The sequence below is a fragment of the Panthera pardus genome, unplaced genomic scaffold (assembly GCF_024362965.1).
Source record: "Panthera pardus isolate Hobbes unplaced genomic scaffold, ASM2436296v1 HiC_scaffold_2, whole genome shotgun sequence".
In the NCBI taxonomy this organism is placed as follows: Eukaryota; Metazoa; Chordata; class Mammalia; order Carnivora; family Felidae; genus Panthera; species Panthera pardus.
In genome coordinates, this window is record NW_026526765.1 from 25587346 (window position 1) to 25611415 (window position 24070).

The 24070-nt window shown below is 44.2% G+C and overlaps 1 protein-coding gene across 7 annotated transcripts in view; it reads left to right on the forward strand.

Annotated features, from left to right (window-relative positions):
• The window catches only part of PDZD2 (PDZ domain containing 2), a 364618-nt gene that overhangs the window by 273359 nt on the left and 67189 nt on the right, over positions 1 to 24070 (forward strand). For 5 of the 7 annotated variants that reach the window (XM_019450712.2, XM_019450713.2, XM_019450716.2 and 2 more), the window contains 3 exons: positions 179 to 321; positions 3196 to 3328; positions 8856 to 9011. In XM_019450712.2, coding sequence (XP_019306257.2) covers positions 179 to 321; positions 3196 to 3328; positions 8856 to 9011 — 432 coding nt within the window. The remainder of the gene's footprint in view (positions 1 to 178; positions 322 to 3195; positions 3329 to 8855; positions 9012 to 24070) is intronic. The other 2 variants (XM_019450714.2, XM_019450715.2) reach the window with 2 other exon arrangements.

Below are 24070 nucleotides of genomic sequence, written 5' to 3' on the forward strand. Positions count from 1 at the left end.
GGGCAGGACTGGCAGCTAGAGACTATGATTTAGCACATGGAACTTTTCCTTCTGTGGTCATCTTCAGTACCTGTTGACAATTGAAGAATATTTGGCCTGACCTAACAGCTCCACTCTCCTGTGTCAATGCCACGTGTCTGTCCGTATACTTCACAGTATGCTCACTTTTTCTTCCAAGGAGGAAGTTGGCCGGATATGGAAGATGGAGCTGCTTAAGGAATCGGATGGGCTGGGAATTCAGGTTAGTGGAGGCCGAGGATCAAAGCGCTCACCTCACGCTATCGTTGTCACTCAAGTGAAGGAAGGAGGTGCCGCTCACAGGTGACTAGATAACTCTTCCCCTTTATCTGACTCCTCATCCTCTCCCTTCCCTTCCTCCGGGGGCTAGGACTCTTCTATTTGGCCAAAGCCCTGGTAATTACAGTTTATCCTTCGGGAGCATGGAAGAAAATCAGGCAGGAGCAGTTCCAATTAAACACACCCCTGGGCACAGGAAGTGGCTAGTTGCTGGAGATACTGTAGGCTCCTCCAGATCATAGAGAGATTGCATTTCTTTCCAGTCTGTTTTGAGTTTCAAGTGATTGTTACTTACACTAACTTTTGGGATACTGGTAATATGTGGTTACCTATTGAGACTATGCCATGCAACAGAAAACCACTTTCCTGAATCTTAACCCCTATAAGATGGTGGCTAATGACTTGGGAAAGTCATTGATTTTAAATGTGACCACAGTTCATGTGATCTGTCAGGGCTCTCAGGATTCTACACACACATGGATACGTGTGTCATGCAGATGTGGAGTGGTAAACAGTAAATGTGAATTTTTCTCCTCGTGACCTTGAATAATTCATACTTCAAACCTTCTTTTTAAGTCTGAACTGTTGTTTTAAGTAGGAAGAAGGACAGTGCTTAGGCAGAGCATGCACAAAGAAGGAGTCCGTTTGGAGTTACAAGGATGTAGCTATCCCAAAATATAAAGCATGCTTTTGCCTTGCTAGCTGATTGCTTCCGCATACACAGGGTATCTACTACTTGCAAGGCACGTTGGGGTGTGTACATGCGTTGCATGCCCACATGTATACAGCAGGTGTGTAGAGGTAGAGTTTCACTGATGAGGGAGGTAAATCTAGTTGAGAATTTGGTGTTCCATTCAGGTATCCTGGTTATAAAGGGGATAAGACAAATCAGAGTAGTGTTGGCCTGTCCCAGACCAAGAGAGGACTGAAAAATTTATCTCATGAAGTGGCGTTGAAGGAGCTGGAGGTAAAAAATGGAAAACTGAGGAGAGGACCAGGGTATAAATTAGCAAAGTGTGTCATGTCCCTGTTCTAGTCTTGTAACTAGAGATTAAGTTGCCAATAACTAGAGATAAGGTTAACTGCACTGGTCAGTTGTCTGGGCAGCAGTCATTAGGGAAGGATTAAGACTCTAGTTTTTATCCAGAAGAGCATCACTAAATTTTCCAAATGAGGTGTATACCTTGAGGAATTCCCATCAGAGAGCCATTTTCCCATTAATGCTACTAGGCCTTGGATTCTAGCATGTCTTTGGAAGGTTGGCAGTTAGAAAATTCCTGTGCCCAGAGATAAACTTAAGAAGAGCTGTTCTTGTCTGTTTTCTATGTGAGCTGTTTTTAGTAGGTGTCACCATTAGACACCCATTTTCTTTTCACCCTGAACCCTGAGTTTTATGTGTGTCTTTCTCTCTCTCTCTTTCTGGAGTATATAATTCACATGTGTGGCATTCTAGGTAATAACAGGAGATGAGGGAGATGGAATTGAAGAGGGAAATAAGAAAAAGGATGTGGGTAGGAATGGTCTTGCATAAATTCAACGACAGTGGTCAGAACTTTGTGTTCGTTTTTACTCTTGATCCCTGTTCACCTGGGCCCACACACCTCCTTGAGCTTCCAGTTTGTTCTCTGTGGGTTTCCTATTCCCCTTCTCTTTCCATTCCAAGCAGCTAGAAGGGTTCTTAGCATTTCTCTGCTTTAGGGATTTTTGAAGGACAGAAAGCAGAGGCTGTCAGAAGTCTCTGGTGCCTCCTGTGTTCTGTTAAAGGCTAAATTCATAGAAAAGACTATGATGCATGCCCTAGAGGATTAAGAGAAAGAAACTGGTGAGGGAGAGTAGGATGAGAGAAGCTGGTTTATTCACTGAAGGAGAGTGGAAATGTTGGAGAGAAAGTTGGTGAATCTGGGAATATGGGGGGCATGCACATGTCCAACAGCAGCACCCTGGGCATTGATGTAAAGCCTTCAGAAGGGATGGTGGGGTCCTAGGCTTAGGGTCCATCTGCATCACCAGATTTCCTATCCCATATTTAGCAATGGAGATGAAAAACCTCCTTTGGGATCATGGGAGGCCAGACCATTGGAGGTTGAAGTGGAACCCACAAGACTGCCGACCCACCGTGACTGAAAGGGCCTGTGCAATGCTCTGACACAGGGTGCCATGGCAGACCCTTGACCCACCCTTGAGCCTCTTGCCAGCCCAATGGGAAGGAAGCTGTTAGTTAGCTATAATTTACTTTAGAAGGAATAAAGAAACATTTGTAGACCAGGTCTGATAGCTGCAATAGCAGTAAATTGGTCATTCTGTTTGTTTGCTTTTGTATTCATCCTTCTGCTGGTGAAGCTTGGCTGTAGGATGGAAAGAAACCTCATCCTCAAGGTCCTATAACTGTGTGTTTTGGGGACAAGGGCATGTCACCTGGAAAGAGAGAGGGCAGCAGTTTAGACAAGGCTTTTGGTCAAGCTTAAGATACCTTTGTTTGGGGGTGCTTAGCTCAGTGACTCAGCTGAGAACTCGGTTGTGAGGGCAGGATGGCAGATAGGATTGAGGTAAGAATGACTTAACTGTCCAAAAACCGTGGGGTCTTCGTTCCTCTATCATTGTCTCCCCCTGGATGGGAGGCATTTCATTAAAGTTGATGCAAGATATGGTAGTGACTTAAGAACTTGCCTACTACCAGGCAACCACTTGAAATCATGGAGCTTCCCTAAGTGGGCATCAGGGGACCCAGCCAGACCAAAGGATAAATCCCATCCCAAACTATTGCTGGCCATCTCTCCTTTATCCTCAGCCTGATTTTAACTGTGCCCTCTCACGACCCTCCCCAGCTCCAGGAAAATGTCCCTTCTCAAGCCCAGAATATCTTCACAAGGGATTTTTTTCCCATCTCCATTTCCTCAGGGATGGCAGACTGTCCTTAGGAGACGAGCTGCTGGTAATCAATGGTCACTTATTGGTGGGTCTCTCCCATGAGGAAGCGGTGGCCATTCTTCGCTCAGCCACTGGAATGGTTCAGCTGGTGGTAGCCAGCAAGGTAGGTAGTTTGGTTATTTTTTATATCTATTTTTAATGATGGTGGTGAATTCGGATTTGAGCCCTCCCCATCCCGCACACAAACACTGACACACATGCTCGCACTTGGGCCATTTAAACAGCTCACACTCGCACATACACATACTTGGGCCATTTAAACAGCTGTGATTCTATAGTGTAAGCCCATGAGGACGGCCTTTAGCTGAAATAGTAGATGGAAGAGCAGTGCTCAGACTGAGGAAAAGGGAAGGATGGTAGGGTGGACAGAAATTCAAGGTGGAGAGAGCAGCCTCTCTCCCAAGGAGACACTCAAGAAGAGACACGGAAGCCCGCCGGATGGCAGGGATGCCAGAGGCATGGAGCTGTGCATTTTCCAGGTCCCGAAGGAAGAAAGGTTTAGGACTAGTCACAGGCAGGCCACAGGCCCTGGTTCTGACTCATGGCCTCATGGAGTGTTGGTGCTGCAGGAAGCCCTGTGAATCCTGTTTGTCTGGTCACCGTCCTCCGCTCCGTCCTCAGTTTCCCCAAGGAGCCAGTGAGGACTAACTCCCATAGCTGGTTCCCATCTCACAGAGGCCTAGATGCTATCTGCTATCTTCTTAATGCACAGCCGGTGTCTGTCCCCTTCCTCTGGCTGCCACCTCCTTTTCATAAGGGGCTCAGGCTGGTGTTTCTTGTATCCCCAGCCCCAGAGTGTGTTAAAATAGCACTGAGGTCCTGGGCCCCAGCATCTGCTTGTCCCCTGGTGTCTTAGCGCCCTGGATGAAGGCTGCAGGCCTCCACAGCTGTGTGACCAAAAGGAGGAGGACCTGAACCCTCTTGCTTCTGCCCCGTGGTTCCGTCTGCTGTTGATAAGACAGGAAAGTGTCCCCAGGACTCAGGAGCTAGTGCAGTGGAACCTGGGCTTCATTCTAGTTCCTGTAAGCAGTGGTGGGAAACCACCCCGGTGCTCCACCCTTCACGGCAATACGCTCTTGCCAGCGTGGCTCATTCTTTCCTCGTTATCCCTGCTATTTTTTTGAACCTCGCATCCACAGGCTCTTCTGTATTTTCTCTCTTAGATTACAAGGTCTAGTGCCTATTTTTGGAGTATTTAATAATTACAATATTTTAAACTATCTGAAAAATCTGTTTTCCTCTTTTCACACCTTTCACCCCAATCCCTTAACCCAAATTCTCAGGCTACCAACGAGAACACAGAGCCTTGACGCAGACTTGGGAGGAAGGGTTGGCTTTGAGGCCCCGGAGGCAGGAGTTGAGACAGCCTGCATTCACAGGTGCCCTCCTCCCCTTCCCAGAGATACCGCCGGGAGCCCTGCTGTCTCCTCACAGTCTATGGCTCAAGAACACAGGGGCTCTGGCACATGCATTATACCATGGCCACCGAACCTTTACTTCTACACTGACTTCTTTCTCCTGCTAGTTCAGAAAATGGAGAAGGGGGAATCTCTTCTATGTCAAGCTATCATCCACAAACACACAGAGCAAAGAAAACATAAAATAAAAATGAAAAAGGTCCACTTGTGGATAAGCATAATTAAGGAGCGTACAGGAGGGTGTTGAAGGCTGGTCTCCTGGATGATGCCTGATCTGTGGTCATGTTCACCGACTCAAAGAAAGGGCACTAATATGTATCAGGGACACACTGGATGCTAGGTGCTTTTTACCTATGATCTCATTTAATTCTTGAAATCCCATGAGAGAGCTATTTGTTCTTTTTTTCCAAAAGATGAAGTAAAAATCTGAGGGGTTAATTAATTGACCCAGAGGTCACACAAGCAGTGGGTGGCAATAGCATGTTCCGTTGCGGGTCCATAAGACTTCAAAGTTAACTTCTTTCCATATACCAAGCTGTCTCTTAGTCAAATAAGATAGAAAGGACACAGAGCCAATGGTATTAGAGAGAGGTAATGTGTTCCTGCCAGAGGCTTTGACTTTTTTTTTTTTTAAGTTTATTTGTTTATTTTGAGAGAGAGAGAGAGAGAGCAGGGAAGGAGCAGAGAGAGGGTGTCAGCACAGAGCCTGATGCAGGGGTTGAACTCACCAGCCATGAGATCGTGACCCTAGCCGAAACCAAGAGTCTGATGCCTAACCAGCTGAGCCACCCAGGCACCCCAAAGCTTTGACTTTTAAGGACACTCACTGGGTCTTTGTAAGGCTGAGCAGCAGTCTGGAGCCAGGAATGGGTGTTCCCATTGTCAATCTATTGCTGTTGGCCATCTGTACTGAATAATGGGCCTAAAAATGACCCAGACCACAGAGGAGTGACACCTTTCACCTCTTCCCATTGACTCTGTTTCCATCCAGGCAATACGTTGCCATAGCAGCTGCCTGCTCTTTGTTCCTGAGCTTAATCGGCGCCATCCGAGATGCTCAAAAGTCTGCCTTTCCATACCTCCTGGCATCCATTCCTCATCTTTATCCAACAAGAGCGAGTAATCCAGTCTTTATTTTCTCTTTATGTTTGAAGAGAGGGAGGGGAAAAAAAGAGATTTTTATTTGCTGAATAGAAAGAATAGTAAGAATATAAATTATTATTGTAGAACACAGTCCCTTTCCCCCCAAACTTTAGGGTGTTGTTTTGAAGATATAACAGTTACTTTCTTCGGGACAGGATGTCTTGTGTTTCCCCACAAATACGTTGTTTGCTTATACATGGGAGCTTAGAAAGTTTTTGTTGAACGAATGAAATCAGAATATCCAAGTTTGCTTTCATATTCCTGGAAGTACATGCGTAGCAATATGATTTCTCTCTTTTTATCACTTTGTTTTTATTAACAAGTAATACGTATTTATTATATCTAATGTAGAAAACCTAGAAGAAAAGGAAGATAAAATTTTCATAATGCTACCAGTAATTCTTTCCATTAACTTATTTGTCTGTCCTTCCAGACGTGTTTTTTTAATGGAGTCAAACACAAGAGATGGATTGCCCCTGGAGGCAGACCTGCATAGACTTCAGAGGCACAGCCTTTAAAAAAGCTGTATATTTTGGGGCACCTGGGTGGTTCAGTCAGTTGAGTATTGAACTCTTGATTTCGGCTCGGGTCATGATTGGATTGAGCCCCACATCAGGCTCCGTGTTGAGCATGGTGCCTGCTGAAGATTCTGTCTCCCTCTCTCTTTCTCCCTCTGTCTCTCTCTCTCTCTCTCTCTCTCAAATAAAAAAATAAAATAAAATTTAAAAATAAAAATAAATAAAAACTATATATCTTGAGCACATTACTACATTTTTTTTTTTAATTTTTTTTTTAACATTTATTTATTTTTGAGACAAAGAGAGACAGAGCATGAACGGGGGAGGGGCAGACAGAGAGGGAGACACAGAATCGGAAGCAGGCTCCAGGCTCCGAGCCATCAGCCCAGAGCCTGACGCGGGGCTCAAACTCACGGACCGCGAGATCGTGACCTGAGCTGAAGTCGGACGCTTAACCGACTGAGCCACCCAGGCGCCCCATTACTACATTTTTTTAAACCTCGGGGTTCTCACCTGGATAATAAGAATCCATAACTGCTTTGTGGAATATCAGGAAGATTGAATGAAATATAAAGAGCCCAAACAATGCAGCTGGTTGCAACAAGCATGTGGTGAAAGGTTTGCCTTTATGGTTATCACGTGTTAACACATCCAGCTTATTGTTACATCCATTATTAATATGGCAATATTGCTTTTCCATCTGCCTTTTTCACTAAGTTGCATACCGTAAGAGTCTTTCCACCTCAGAATGTACGTTGCTGTAGCACCATTTTTAATGACCATGGAGTATTCTGTCCTGTTGTGCAACTTACTCACCAGTTGGGACCTTCATCTTTTTTTAAAAACTCTTTTCTGTTAATGGTCTAGCAGAGTTGACATCACAGAAGAGAGCTGAACTCCCTTTTTGCTTCATAGCTTTTGCTCCTTCCCTCAGATAAGGTCTAACTGTGTAGTATTCACAATTACTGACCTGACAGGAATGAGCTTCAGGTACCTCCAAAGTTGGACCTGCATCAAACTAGTAACAAGTGTCACTGTCACCAGTATACCTACTCACTAATAGTCTGTAACACCTGTTGTTTAAGATGGGTGTCTTGTGTTATTGTTCTCTTTTCTGTCAAGCCCCGAGGAATATGATGATCAAAACTTTCTACATGCTTCCTTCCTGTAGAAACAGCTGTGGGAGAAGGAGGGGAGGACGCATTTCTCTCTTTTATGGCCTCAGATCAGCCACCCCTACTCCCTGGCCTCCTATGCTGTGGTGTTTCCCCAAGAGTTCTCGGCGGCTGTGTGCACCTCACTTGTGTGTGAGATTGTCAAGTGGCCTCTGTGACCTTGCCTGCATCCCACTCACCCCTGTGGCCTTGTCTGTGTGTAGGAAGGAAGGGCTATGATGAAGCCTTCTTTATACTCTAATCTGAATGGAGTCTGGGGGCGCCTGGGTGGCTCAGTCGGTCAAACAGCCGACTTCGGCTCAGGTCATGATCTCGCGGTCCGTGAGTTCGAGCCCTGCGTCAGGCTCTGTGCTGACAGCTCAGAGCCTGGAGCCTGTTTCAGACTCTGTGTCTCCCTCTCTCTGACCCTCCCCCGTTCATGCTCTGTCTCTCTCTGTCTCAAAAATAAATAAACGTTAAAAAAAATAAAATAAATGGAGTCTGATTCCATGTATTTTTTTTGACCTCTAAAAAGTGTTGAAGGGCTTCTTTCTTTGAAGAGACGTTATCAGTCTCCACTTTGGGGTTATGATTCAATCAACAGTCTGATCTCTTTTCAGTGAATGAAATCTCGTATGCTAGTGAGATGAGCAGTGAGGGGGAGGAGCACATGGATATTAGAGCTGTGTGCTGGGCCTGGGGACACAGCAAAGAGTAGAAATGGCATTCAGTTTGGGGAACGCTCCGATGAGCAGGAGAGATAGCCATACTTAGACATACATGCAGGGCGATGAAAGAAACAGTAAAGGACATTTGGGAAGAAGGGAAAGACATGCAGAATGGCTTCTGAGCTCATCCAGGAAGGCTTGCAGGGGAGGGTGCTAAAGCTGATCTGCAAAACTGAGCTCCCTGGGCAGAGGGAGCTGCTGGTGGAAAAGGGCGTAGAGCAGGAGAGAGCCTGGCATGTCAGAAGGTCAGTACGGCTGGCACGGAAGGTATGGGTTGGAGGGGACGATGGAGGGAGGTGTGTTTGGAATGCTGGTCAGAAGCGACTGCTCTAAGATCCTGACCTGCCAATGAGGGGGCTTAAAGTGTAAAGTAAGGCAGGGTATCAAAGAACCTAAAGGACAGAGAATTTGGATTGCCTGTAGAAACATCTGTCTATGAAACAGGTTTTTCAGGGAAAAAAAAAATTGGTTGGGATTTAAATTGGGTCTTCACCCCTGACGTGTGGTAACCCTGCCAACCTGAAGTGTGGGACATACGTTCCATACGGTCTTTGGGTTCAGAGCTCGTGGCCACGCTCACAGCTGCCTCTTCTAGGTTTTCCTTGACCTTGATCCAGAACTGCTTGGTGCCATGGGGTAATTCATAGCCCTTTAATTGTGTCCCCCTAGGAAAGCTCCACAGAGGACCTCCTGAGGTTGACATCTAAGAGTTTGCCTGATCTGACCAGTTCAGTAGAGGACGTGTCCTCTTGGACCGACAACGAGGACCAGGAGCCAGACGGGGAAGAGGACGAAGGACCTGGCTCGTCTTCCGTCCAGGGAGCAGTAAGTGTGCCTTTGGTTTCCCCAGCTGCTGTGCTGGAAAACGATGTGTCCCTGAAGATGTTGAAGGCAGGATCAAAGATAATAGCTTAAGATAGTAGGGTAGAGACCCGGACAGGAGAGGACCACAGGGTGTTCTTTTTATTTTTTTTGTCACGGTCTTCGAGACAAATCCATGAGAGTAATGATTTTCATTTAAGAAAAAACATGGAGGGGTGCATGGGTGACTCGGTTGGTTGGATGTCTGACTCCTGACCAGCTTGGGTAATGATCTCATCGTTGTGAAATTGAGCCTGTGTCAGGCTCTGTGCTCAGCACAGAGCCTGCTTTGGAGTCTCTCTTGTGCGCGTTCTCTCTGTTCCTCCCTCGCCCACGCACACACACACATGCTCTCTCTCAAAATAAATATTAATAAAAAAAAAAATTGAAACTGGAAATGGGATGAGAGAGTAACTGTGTATTAAGTTCAGTGTGTATATCAATTTCTAGCATGCTTACTAATTAATATATGAGAATTTTATTGCTACTTCTTGGTGTAGGTTTGAAAAGTAATGTTTGTGAATTTAAGCCACCCAGGAGAGGGGCTTCTGGGTGGCTTAGTCAGTTAAGCGTCCCACTCTTGGTTTCAACTCCAGTCATGATCTCACAGTTTGTGAGTTTGAGCCCCACATTAGGCTCCACAATGACAGCACAAGGCCTTCTTGGGATTCTCTCTCTCTCTCTCTCTCTCTCTGTCTCTCTCTCTCTCTGTCTCTCTCTCTCCTGTCTCTCCCTCTCTCCTCTCTCTCTTCCCTCTCTCTTCCCTCTCTCTTCCCTCTCTCTCTGCCCCTCCCCCACTTGCATGCGCTCTCTCAAACTAAATCAAATAAATAAATAAACAAGCAAACAAACAGGCTTAGATGGAGAGATTCTGGTTGAGAAGTGGAATGTTACAATAACACAAAACCCATTCGGGCAAAGTTGTGCAGATATGTCTTAGAATTTTGGGGCACCTGGGTGCCTCAGTCAGTTAAGCGTCCGACTTCAGCTCAGGTCATGATCTCACAGTTCGTGAGTTCCAGCCCCGCGTCGGGCTCTGTGCTGACAGCTCAGAGCCTGGAGCCCGTTTCGGATACTGTGTCTCCCTCTCTCTCTGCCCGCCCCCCACTCATGCTTGGTCGCTCTCTCTCTCACTCTCTCTTTCTCTCTCTCTCTCTCTCTCTCTCAAAAATAAATAAACTTTAAAAAAATGTTAGCACCCCTTAAAAAAAAATATATGTTTTACAATTTTAATGGAACTGGGACTCTTGCATGGCTCGGAGCTCTTACGTGGCCTGTGATGTTTCACACCCTCGTGGTCTGCTGGCACACAGAGTCAGGAGGGCTTTTGGTTAACTGTGGTTGCAGTGTGGCCCCATGGTTTCCTCTTTGGACCCCAGATCTGATAGATGTGTCATTTTTAGTGTAAACTCTTGTTAGCTCTTGTTCCCCATCCAACCAGCCATGGAGAGGGGGCCCTCCTTCTGCCATTTGAAGACCCTTACTCTGTCCCACCAGCACTAAACCTAGGCAGCATGGGTAAGCATTAGAAAATTAGTTTTGGTTAAATTAGGCCTCAGAAGACCAAAAAAAAAATGCATTTTTGTTACATTTACACAGTATGCTATTTTATTTTAAGGAAGAAAAAGTTGCTTTTCTCCTTTCTCTTTGATTACTAGACATCTAGGGTCACTGAGGATGGTTGTGCGAGTGTGGACTGCACAAAAGTGCTACATCTAAGGAAGCACATTCACATCATAAAAATCAGGGACTTTTACATTTATTATGGCAGTTTTCTGGAAGATAGCAATAAAGAGTTTTGCTCTAACAAAATCAATATATCAAGACAATTTGCCAATAAAAGAAGGAAAGCATCTTAAAGCATCTTAAAGATGCCTTTTTGTAATTTGCCCAGAGGCATTATATAAGCCCAGTGTTGAGTTGAAACATTTTTCTAGCTGCTCTTCCTTCACAGAACTTTCTCAGAAGGCTAACCTGTAAAGTAAATAAGCCAGAGCTGAATGAATGGCATTAAGGTGAACAGTTTAAAAACAACTGCGATTATTCCCATTTCTTTGGATTATGACACCATTCAGTGGCTTCCCTTACTTTTACTTTTAGTTAGGGTAGAGACCAAACTAATTTTGTGGTTTACACTGCCTCCTTGGCTCCTGCCTACTTCTTGAACCTTACTTCTTTCTCACAGAGCTCATCACTCCTAAGCAACCACTACACTGCCCTTACTGTAGTCCCTCGTGATGGCTACATGTTTTTCTGCCACAGGACCTTTGCAAATGCTCTTCTGTCTCTCTGAAATCCTCTGCCTGAATAAGATGACTCTATTCATCTTTGGGATCCCATAGTGTTACTGCATCAGAGAAGCTATACCCACGTATGTTAAATCTGTTAGCTCTCTGGGGCATCTGAGTGGCTCAGTCGGATATCGGCTCAGGTCATGAGCTCATGGTTCATGAGTTTGAGCCCTGTATCAGGCTCTCTGCTGTCAGCATAAGCCCGTTTCCAGACCTCTCTCCTCCTTGCTCTCTGCCCCTTCCCTGCTCACACTTTTTCTCTCTCTCAAAAATAAACTTAAAAAAAAAAAAGCTTAAACTAGCTTTAAAACAAAAATCTCTTAGCTCTCCTAGCATGATTATGTGGCTCTCCTGTGAACTGCTTATCACATTTGGATTTGTGATTATGTGATTAAGATCTGCTTCTCCCGTCCAACTCTAAAACTCCATGAGGTAAGGGAACGTGATGACTGGATTGGGTTCCCAGTGAATCCCTAGAATTTAGCCAGTACATCTGGTGCTGAGTTATAAATAACTAAATGAATTCAAAATCAAACAGCAGAGTAAGCATTCATTGAATGCTACTGAAAATGACACCAAAACTGAACTGGATTTATCCACCATGAAAATTATGGTTACTCCGAGGCCCACAGCTGACCACAGTGTGGCAGCCTCAAAGGGTCTTTGGGCTAATATCGACGTTCCGGCCTCCTGAGCCTTCAGGGATGGTCTTTGAATACGCCTGGAACAGGCTTCAACATCAGATGTCTCCTCCCCGCTGCCTCTCACTACTGCCTACCCATCTTCCTCCCCGTGACTTCCCAGCCCTAGGAGCCCTACGTTCTCTGTGTTGACACAGCAGTTACCCTCTGTTCCTTCTCATCCCTGGCACAAGAAATATGTGGCAGCCCCACCAGAGACTTCTCAACTCCAGCACCACTCCCATATTTCCACCTGACTAACCAGGCTTCCTTCCCTGGCGTCTCTGCAGCCTGGCCCCCTCCCACGGGGACCTCCCCTCATGGGACCCCACTGCTGGGGACGCTGCCCTGGGTTGGCTTGGTCGCTTCTCCACAGAATGCTGAGCAAGCTCAGGATCTTAAAGAGGGGAAGAGGCTCTATAGCTCTGTGCCTCCTCTGATAAAGCCCAGGGCCATTTGTGTGGCACAGCAGTCTTTGTGGAGAGGTTACAGTCACGTTCGTTTTTAAAAATTCATCACTCGTACTCTCACAAAAAACACCAAGGAATTCTTTAATTGCAAATTTTTTACACTAAATACTGCTCTAGTAAATGGGCCTTTCTCTATATTAAATACATCGTGTTACATATTTGTAAATTATACTTATTTGCATAAATTTATAATTGATTAATTTATTATAATTTATTACATATAATTTAAATGAATTTTTCTGATTATAATACTATTTTCACTATATAAGTGATTTTTGATCAGAAAAACCCCACACACACAAAAAAGAAAAATCCCACAAGACCATATAAATCACCCATAATCCTACTCAAAGATAGCCATATTTAACATTTTTAATGCCTTTCTGTTTGATATTTTTCCTTACGCACATATGTATTTTTTAAATTCTAGTACAGTTAACATACAGTGTTACCTTAGTTTCAGATGTACAATATACTGACTCAACAATTCTATACATTCCTAGGTGCTCATCATAAGTGTACTTTTTATTATCCCTTCACCCATTTCTTCCCTTTATCCCCTTCACCCATTTCTCCCATCCCCCACCCTCGTCCCCTCTGGTAACCATCAGTTCTCTATGGTTAAGAGTTTGGTTTTCAGTTTGTCTCTTTTTTCCTTTGTTCATTTGTTTTGTTTCTTAAATTCCACATGTGAGTGAAATCATATGGTATTGGTCTTTCTCTGATTTATTTCACTTAGCATAGTACTGTCTAGATCCATCCATGTTGTTGCAAATGGGAAGATTTCATCCTTTTATGGCTGAATAATATTCCCTTTGCGTGTGTGTGTGTGTGTGTGTGTGTGTATCACATCTTTATCCATTCATCTATCAATGAACATTTGGGCTGCTTCCATAATTGAACTATTGTAAATAATGCCACTTAAACATAAGACTGCACATATCTTTCTGAATTCATATTTTTGTATTCTTTGGGTAAACACCCAGTAGTGGAATTACTGGATTATATGGTAGTTCTGTTTTTAATTTCTTAAGGAAGCTCCACACTATTTTTCACAATGGCTGCACCAGTCTGCATTCCCAACAGTACGCGACAGTTCTTTTTTCTCTACGTCCTCACCAACACTTATTGTTTCCTGTGTTTTTTATTTTAGCCATTCTGGCAGGTATGAGGTGATACCTCATTGTGGTTTTGATTTGCATTTCTCTGATGATAGGTGATGTTGAGCATCTTTTCACGTGTATGTTAGCTATCTGTATGTCATCTTTGGAAGAGAGACAGTAATTTCTCTACCATAGCAACATTTTTCTAGACGTATTTCCTAAGGCAAGGGAAACAAAGCAAACATAAACTGTTGGGACTACATCAAAATAAAAAGCTTCTGCACAGCAAAGGAACAACCAACAAAACTAAAAGACAAGCTACTGAATGGGAGAAGATATTTGCAAATGGCATATCTGATACAGGGTTAGTGTTCAAAATATATAATGAACTTAAATAACTCAACGCCAAACCCACAAATAATCTAATTAAAAAATGGGCTTTCTCCAGAGAGATATTTATACTAATTTAGACATCTAGCAGTGGCCAGTTCCCATCATCACCAATAACATGTTAAAAAATAACATCTTTTTAAAAAGTTTACCAATTCATCATATATTATTTTATATGTTTATTGTATTTTTGCCAAAGGAATTGCAATGCATTCTATTATAACATAGTTTATTTGGGAAACTCAGCACTAATTTTCCATAAGCACATGTTTCAATGCAGTATGTTAGGGGTCTCTGTCCTGTCAGCCCAGGCTTTCGTAGACAATCCCAAACCCAGTATCCACGCAAAACCCAAAGTCATCCTGCTTTCACAGTTCTCCCTTCTCTGAGCTTCTCTGCCTTCCTCACAAAGCACTCATAGAGGAGGGGACACCTGGATTTCTCCCTGGCTCACCACTGATGCCTCAACACCAATCATTTGTCACCATCCTCTTGAGCTCTGGTCTTAACCAGGAGAACCAAGCCTGAGATAGAGCCCTGCAGGATCAGAAATTGGTCAGCTGGCATGAAGTATCTTCTGGATTTGACAGTGTGCCCGAGGTCTCCCCTGCCCTGCCTTATAAAAGTACTGAACTACAGGGAAAAAAGCTTCATTTTTTCAGTTCTATGTTTCCAGTCTAAGACTCTCTGTTTTATCACTTTTAAACACTAATGAACCATTTAAATGAAAGAAACCTGGTACTGTTTACAAGTTACAAAGCCTTTTATTTCACAGATGATAATGATTAAACCTGCTGCCAGGCTCCACTCAGACCTTGACTATTTTTGCACCTGTAAAGTCACCATGTGCTTGAAGCCTTAGTTGAGTGAATGTAATATGAAAGCTGAGGATCTGTGATGAGTACCCCTGTGATTTATTTTGCATGGCTACAGTAGACAGCAATGAGATTTTCCTTCCAAAAAGATGGAACCATGCTTAGAATGAAGTCATACGGTGAATATCAAATTGGAGGAGTAGAGGCAGGAAAAGAGAATGCATTGAGCTGGGACAGTGAAATTCCATGGTCATTTGAATAATTTTCATCCATCTCAGAGGGGTCTGGCTTCAGTGATAGGGCTCTGTCTCCACCATCCACCACTCACCCCCTACATCCAATACAGAAGATTGCCAGTTCAGCCTCCAAGATACCTAAATCTGGCCCTCTCCCCCATATCAGCTGCAGTCCTGGTCCATAGGATTGGCCATTCTTTCCCAAGTCTTGCTTCTCCACTTTGACTTCTGTTCTCCAATGACAGTTTTTCAATGAGAATCTGGCCATGTCACCTAATGGTTTGAAATCATTCAGTGACTTGGGGCACCTGGGTGGCTCAGTCGGTTAAGCATCTGACTTTGGCTCAGGTCATGATCTCACAGTTCGTGAGTTCAGGCCCCGTGTTGGGCTCTGTGCTGCCAGCTCAGAGCCTGGAGCCTGCTTCAGATCCTGTGTCTCCCTCTCTCTCTGCTCCTCCCCAACTCACACTCTGTCTGTCTCTCTCTCTCTCTCAAAAAAAGAAAAAAACATTTAAAAAAATCATTCAGTGACTCTCAGTCTCACTGAGGTTAAAATCCCAACTCCTTAACATGGAATGCCATTAGCGCCTGCCTTCCTTCCCTGACTTCTGTACATGCTCCCGACAGCCCTACACACACACACACACACACACACACACGCACGCACGCACACACACACCCTCCTAGCACTGCGAGCCCCACATTCCACAGGTGCTCCAGAACTCTCCACTACTTTATGCCTTACACCTGTTCTTTTTACTTGGAAGATACTTGTAAACCCAGCCCAAATGTCACCTCTCCCCATAAGTAAACCTTTCCTGACCTCCCAGAGTTACTTGGTCTGTGCTCTGCCCTTGCACAGCACTATGAATAGATTTCTGTCATAGTGCTATGACATATAAGCCCGTCTTGTTTTCATAATTTATCTTTCTATTCTTCTGTCTTCCTCATTAGACAGGAACATTTCAGGGGCAAAGACCGTGGTGCTGTAAGCATCTCTGTTCCCCTGGGACAGTAGCATGCCTGAGATCTTTGAGGGGGTTGAAAAGGATTCTCCTGTGATCTCTTGTCATTCCTTGACCACTTCTGATCTGCCCCTCAGTGCTCACCTCGTCCTCTCATATCCTGGGTCCACAAGCTTCTGACTCTTGTGCTTCATTCCTCTTGCTCCCAACACATGCCCTGCCTGGGTCCTTCTCCATCTACTCTTCAGAGGAATTGGCCCCTGTCTCTTGCACCATTGAGGACATCGCCCTGTGGGACATCACAGTGCTGCCAGATCTGGCCTTGCTGCTGATAGAATCAGGAAGAGTAATTCTCTTCTGGTCTTTGTGGCCAGTTGGAGGAGGCTCTACTCATTGCAGGTTTTGCACACTTGGAACCCTCATGGCATAGTGCAGCTGAGTGCGGAGGCCTGTGGAGGACATGAGCCACAATTCCTATTCTGCATGGTGACCTTCCCATAGCAAGGAGAGTCGGTGTTGATAGGAATTGAGATGTTTTGCTTTGAGGCATTACATGTGTGCCTTCATCTCTGGTTATCTAGGCACTAGCCTTCCTTTCAAGGACCTCTCAAGTCAGAGAGTTATCTCCAAGGCCGCCCTTGGCTTGCAGCATCTAACATCATTGCTCTCTCTCCCAAACGTGCTGATCACTGCTCCCTGGGCATTTAGCATCTGCTGTTCTCTTATTTATTTATTTATTTATATATATATATATATATATATATATATATATATATATATATATATATATATATATGAAATTTATTGTCAAGTTGGTTTCCATACAACACCCAGTGCTCATCCCAACAGGTGCCGTCCTCAATACCCCTCACCCACCCTCCCCTCCCGCTGCTCTCTGTTTACTTGCTGCTTATCTCTTTGGGCTCCCAGTACCCATTGGAGTACCTTGTATTCAGTACTTACTCAGTACACACTTCTTGATCATAAAGCTGTCTCTAGAGCAGTGGTTCTCAGAGTGTGGTCCCTGGACCAGCAGCAACAGCATCACCTGGAAACTTGTTAGAACCACAGATCCTCAGGGCCCACCCTCAACCTGCCGAATCAGAAACTCTGAGGGTAGTATCCAGCAGTGTTTTTTAACAAGCTTTCTAGGTGATTTGGACACAGGCTAACATGTGAGACCTTTAGAGCCCTCCAATAAAATGACTGTTTTATTATTGGCTATTCCAGAAAGCTTGTGTCCTTTCTCAAGTGTAAATAATTACAGTCCATCATTTTAAAAATGAGACTTTTTTCAGGAAAAATAAATCTAGGCTTTGGAGAGAGTGGCTCCTCTCTCTCTCTTTTTAGTTTTATTTTAGAGAGAGAGAGCACAAGTTAGGGAGAGGGGCAGAGGGAGAGAGACAGATTCCTAAGCAGGCTCCAGGCTCAGCATGGAGCCCGATGCAGGGCTCGATCCCACAACCCTGGGATCATGACCTGAGCCGAAATCAAGATTCAGACGCTCCACTGACTGAGCCACCCAAACACCCCACGAGTGGCTCCTCTCTTTTAAAATGAAGACAGGAAGGAGAGTTTTAATACAAGAGGGCGTGGACTGGGTGATCCCTCTTAAATGACGGGGAGTCTGTCTCTCCCTTTTTATATTTTAACAAAAACAAAACTGGAAGTAATGATTGTCTTGCCAAACCTGCAATTGTCAAGGCTCAGCTAGGAAGAGTTTGTTTAGCACATCAATCAGCAGGCCTGTATCCGGCTTCCTTTGACATCAAGGGAATCAGTTCTAACATTTTTGGAATCACCAGTTCGGGAAAATCTTGCAGAACTTTTGGGTGATTAGGGTTTAAGAAGGAATAAAGGACCTCATCTTTCAAAAGGAAAGAAGTGCCAAGCTGGCTCTTACGATTCTGTAAGTCTGATATTGGTGTTTGATTCTTTATTGGAATAGTCATGAGGTGTGAGAGCCTGAGTTAGGAGAGTTAGCATCTCAGGGGTAGATATTAATCTATGTATGAAAAGAAAGGACAAGAGCTCTTGTATTTTGTTTGGATTGAATAACTGATAAAGTGTCAGCCCTTAAATGTTTCCAGGAGTGTCTGGGCATTGAGGACTTGTATTGAAGTATCTGGAAGTTTCTGGGTGAGTCAAGCTATCCTAGATGGGAAATTGTGTTTTGTTTGGTGCCTAGGCTAGATTGTTTTTCTGTGAATCGAACTTAGAGCCTAATGCAAAGAACAGTGAGCACCAAGTATATAAACTTGCAGTTAGTACTAACACGGAAAGATCTCATTTAGGACTGAAAATCAGATCCTCACAAAGTGAAACTGTTCATGCAGAGACACTGACACAAGGCACCCTGTGCTTTTTGCAAGGGGAGTGAATGTTCTTTCCCTCAAGGCTGGCGGGAAGGGTGTTAAGACAGATTGCTCCTCTGGGCTCAGTAGGCTGTGCTAGTAACCTCAGGATGCCTCTGAGTACATGGCGATGGCAGCAGCTGCTTAGAGATGTACTCACTTCGCTGGGTCAGGAATGGCCTTCCCTTCTTTCTGGGCTTCCTCTTTTTGTTCTCTCACTTTGGAACTCGCTTCTTCCAGGAAGTCTTCCCAGATACACATATCCTTTATTTCTGGGCCCCCAGCAGGTTATATGCCCTGTATTTTCCTTCATAGTCCTTAACACAATTCATAGTGACGCATATATTCATATGACAACTTGCTTAACATCATCCTCCCCCATAGCAGAGGACCCCTGTAGTCAGGGACCATGTCGGGTTTGCTCCCTCATGTATCCCAAGTGTTCACTGCTGACTCTCAGTATGTATGTATGTGTGTATGGAATGGAAGGATGTTTGGACAGTGGGACAGCTGATGACGCCCCCTTGTCATGTTTGGTCATCTTCCACTGACTTGCCTGCCTTCCCCAGTGCTCCATGAATTTAAAATGGGCACGGCACATAGTAGATGCTTATTGTTTGTGTCTGCAAACTAGAAAGTCTATCTGTCTCTCCCTTCTGGAGTTTCCACCTGGCATAGGAATACTGATGATAGAGAAATCATTTTTCTAAGTATAGCATGGAGAAAACACAGCATTACCTTCCCTTAAAATAGGATATCCGTGGTAGCTCCTCACTAACAAATGAGTAGATTTCTTTTTGTTGTTGTTGTTGTTATGTGAAGGTTTGAAAACTACAGGCTAGAAATGGAGTTTAGGACTTGATTTTTTAACAAATCAACAGCAACGACAAAAGATTAAACACCCCAAGGGAGTTGGTGAACTAGTACATGGAATGTAAGTGAAGAAACAAGTCAAAAAGGCACGAGGGAAAAAAGCACGGAACTAGGAGTCTCAAAGATGCGGAGTTCCGATAAATAAAACTGTAAAGTGTCAGAGCTACAGGGAACTTTGGGGATTAGCTGGTCCAAAGCTTGCATTTTTTTAAAGCTAGAAATGTGTTGGGGCGCCTGGGTGGCTCAGTCGGTTAAGCGTCCAACTTCAGCTCAGGTCACGATCTCACGGTCCGTGAGTTCGAGCCCCGCGTCGGGCTCTGGGTTGATGGCTCAGAGCCTGGAGCCTGCTTCCGATTCTGTGTCTCCCTCTCTCTCTGCCCCTCCCCCGTTCATGCTCTGTCTCTCTCTGTCTCAAAAATAAATAAACGTTAAAAAAAAAAAATTAAAAAAAAATTAAAAAATTAAAAAAAAAAAAAAGCTAGAAATATGTGATGAGAGAGAAGCCTACTGAGCTCTGCTTGTCCTCCGGACAAGTCATGTTTATGACTCAAGGCAGCTACGAGGGAAAAGAAAAAGCCAGGAAAGAAAAGGGGAATGTGCTCAGAAAGGTGTTCACAGCACTTCTCAGTTATGCAAGGGGAGCGACTGTGTGCTGCATCACACACGTGTGTACATGTAGCTCTACACTCTTCCCTGGGTCTAAAATGCACAGGGAGGGTGTGGTTTCGGCTGGTCATCAGATCGTCGGGGTCCATGCTGGAGAGTCCCATCTGCCTGGTCTGAGTGGGGTGGGGCCCAGGAGTTTATTTTCAGAAGCTTCCCAGGTGATTCTGATGCTCACCCAGATTTTGAAAACAAATTTTAGAGAAAAGGTGACTGCCCTAGGAAGCAGCAGTTTCGAATACACCCTTTGTTGGCTATGTGGCAGTTTCTAGGACCTGAGACAAAGTGGCAGGGCTCCTGAGTCTCCTGGCTAGGGGCTGGATGAGGTCCCAAGACCTCTTTGTCCACGGCTTTGAGATAAGGGGAGGTTTAGGCCCCCGACCACCTCCCTCCTTCCCATAGCTTGAGATGAGGGAGTGAGGCCATGTGTTTGAGGTGCTTGTGGCAAACTTGGAAACATAGATTCCCCCAGCCTCCTCTGGATCCTCCGTGAGCATAGACTTGCGTGTACCTTGTGGTTCTTGTTGCCTTCGCAGACACCAGTTCCCGGTGGCGCGATGGTCGTGGGGTGCAAAAGCTCTCTTATTCCCTGCACCAACTCAAAGCAGGCAGCAACGCATACTGGTAGCAATTCCCCGACTTGCACATTTTCCATTCCTCTGTCCCAGACTGTGAACTACTTTCTCTTTCCCCTCAGTGTCCTAGACTTTCTGAAGCAGGGCCCCGTTCACTTAGATGCTCCTGAAGCCATGCTCCAGCCGGCTAAGCAGTATGTACGAGGCTGTGCGAGCTTAGCACAGTGTGTAGAATTGCCAGAACAAGATAATACAAGGCTGCAATTACTGCCGGTCTAGGAAAATAAGATTTAAAGTTGGGGGTGGTTTTTGTTTGGTTTCATACTTAAGGAGATGAAGTGATTATTTAAATGGGTGGGGGGGAAATAAGATAAGAATAATTATTTGGCCTGGATAAATTGCCCAGAAAACTGCTGGAGTTTGCATTAGGTTTATTCCCGTGGCACATTTTCTGGGGCCTGTTCCAACTCGTTACCTGGCTCTCTGCTGCACTTTTAAACGAGCAGTTTGCATTTCTCAAGGAAGTAAACAACTCGAGTGATTTGCATAAAAAAGGCAAATACTGTGTTCTCCAGTCTCAGCACAGTGGTCTCCAAAGTGGGGTGGACATACCCAGTCGGGGGATGCCAGACAGTCCCTTGGCATGTGCGAGGGAAGTATTAGAACCTGTATAGATTTTATTTCATTTTAGATTCTTTTGTGTTTCACAGTGTATGCATATGTTAGTACAGTAGCATGGGGTTATAACTTGTGAATCTATGTTAGGAGGGCCTGGTGGTTACACCATCTACAAAGGTTGACATTTCAGCATGGAACACTGTGAAATACAGCCAAAGAAATCCCCATAGTGTGCAGTCAACCCTATTTTCATATTTTGGATCTGAAAAGTTCCTTCAAATTTCAGTGAAAATAAAATATGGACCACCAGAACATGTAATAATATTTCTTTGCCCTCAAATTAATTTCTTTTATGAAAATAACACCATAGAAGTCATGAAGCAACTTTATGACTTCAAGTAAGTTGGTTGCTGTCTTTATGTACTCCATTATCGTATTCCAAGATGCCTTTCAGCCCTGACCCCTGTTATGAATTTACCTCTTATAAAGATCACCCCCACCAATCTAGTTCTATCTGTCCTTTGGGAGATTAAATCTGTGATCCTCACATTGAAATGTAAAGTAGAATATATTAAGACTTGAGGACGGTGGCAGTTCAGAAATGAAACTGAAATAAAACTTTTTCTGCCCTAGACAATATGATGGCAATTGCACAGGAGGCAGAAGGGGATAATGTGACTCGTGTGTGCACCATGTATCTTCGGAAATCTGTCTTATTTGTTTATGAGCTTCACTAAGCCTTTAAGGTAACAGAAATCCTTGAGATGGATGTGTCTTTTGAGACTGTAAATGGAGATAGTGCTGATACAGTCAGATTCTTACTCTCTTAAGAGAAACAGGATATCCCCCACTTAGTTTCAATTCCAGTTATTGTGTTGGTTTTTTTAGGAAAATGACAAAACCACTTTGACCGTGCATAGATGAGTGAGACAAATAGGCAGTGTGTGCTAGGAAAAAACACCTTGCCCGATGACTCCATGAGCAGTGGAAGATTTCAAGGGTTTTGGGTGTTTTTTCTCTTTTTCACCACATCTTATGCAAAACAGTACTCCAGAGCCTGCAAATAAAAACAGAGCAAAATATAAGAGGTCAGAAATTCCCCTGTGGAAACCAGGGCAGACATTTCTCAAAGAAATGGGGTTGTTTAAAATGAATAGCGTTCTCCCCACCCCTATTGTTAATGTTGTTTGCTTGCCTAGCTTTTTGTTTGCTGTTTGTTTGCTTGTTTTTGCTTGGTAAGCTTTTTACGTAGGACTGAGGGATCTCAGTAAATGACATTTGCAGAAAAAGAAAACCAAGCCTCTCCCTTCTGTTCTTGCTCTTATTCCTTCGCTTGAAATATCCTTCCTTCTACCTCTGACTGTGAAGATTCTGAGCCCCTTGGGGCGCCTGGGTGTCTCAGTCACTTGAACAATCAACTTTGGCACAGGTCATGATCTCACAGTTTGTGGGTTCAAGCCCCACATCAGGCTCTATGCTGACAGCTCAGAGCCTGCAGCCTGCTTTGGATTCTGTGTCTCCCTCTCTCTCTGTCCCTCCCCTGTTCTCTCTCTCTCTCTCTCTCTCCCCCACTCTCTCTCTCAAAAATGAATAGACATTTAAAAAAAAAAAAAAAAAAGATTCTGAAGCCCCTTATCTTTCAAAGAGATTTTTAAGTAGGACCAGCCTCTGTTATGTCTGTTTTCTCTGATTGCCAGTTTCATTTTTCTGTTTCTCACATCGTAGTACTTAATCAGAAAGACCCCTCCTGATTTAAAATGGGTTAGGGGTCCCTGGATGGCTCAGTGAGTTAAGCATCCAACTTCAGCTCAGGTCATGATCTCATGATTTGTGGGCTTGAGCCCCACATCAGGCTCTGTGCTGACAGTTCAGAGGCTGCTTGGGATTTTCTCTCTCTCTCTCTCTGCCTCTCCCTGACTTGTACTTTCTCTCTCTCTCTCTCAAAATAAGTAAATAAACTTAATAAAAAATAAAACTGGGATGGATTTTTTTCAGAAATTTTTTGGTTAAGCTGTTGTTTCGATATTCAAATTTATTTCCTCTAGCAGCAGACATATTTACTTAATAGCTTTTTGTGGAATTATCTTTTGAGCTAGTAGAGACAGACAGGTAGCCCGCATGTTACACACACACACCTTCTCCTCAGCATCAAAAGCTGTAATTCTTCCTGACCTTCTTCCCACTGAGACCAGATACAACCTCAGAGGTTGGTAATGTGGCCCTGCCGAATGCCCACAACCAGGCCCTGATAGGAGCCCAGGCTCGACTATAGCCAGCCTGATGCTGCCATCCATATGCTGAGGGCTGTGCTGGGCACTCTGGGAGATACAAAGGGATAACAGACACAGTCTTCCTCTCTTAACAGGACTTCTTATATTCTGTAATGAATTACGGTTATTTCTATACTTTTCATATTCCCCTCTTCCACATAATATATTCCTAGGAACCATATCCCATATTGACCCGTTCCTTCCAGGAATCTGGGAGGGCTCAATGGATGGGGTGGTGTTTGACTAATCCATGGATTTTCCATAGGAACACCCGCAGAAGTAGGTAACCTTTTAGGACAGAAAAGCAACATGCACAGTGGTCCTCAAATAGGAAATTTTACAGCGTGTTCAAGGATCAACAAATAAAAAAAAAAAAAAAAAAGCACAGATGTTCAGCCTGTGCTTTTAGCTCCAGACTAAGGAATTTGACTTATCTTAACAACTACTCTACTCAATGATGGTTTTCAAGTTGAATGAGTCAGAGTATTTGTTCTTTTTTAAAAAATTCATTTATTTATTTTAATTTACATCCAAGTTAGTTAGCATATAGTACAATAATATTTCAAGAGTAGAATCCAGTGATTCATCCCCTATGTATAATACCCAGTGCTCATCCCAGCAGGTGTCTTCCTTAATGCCCCTCGCCCACTTAGCCCATCCCCCTGCCCACAACCCCTCCAGCAACCTATAGTTTGTTCTCTATATTTAAGAGTCTCTTAT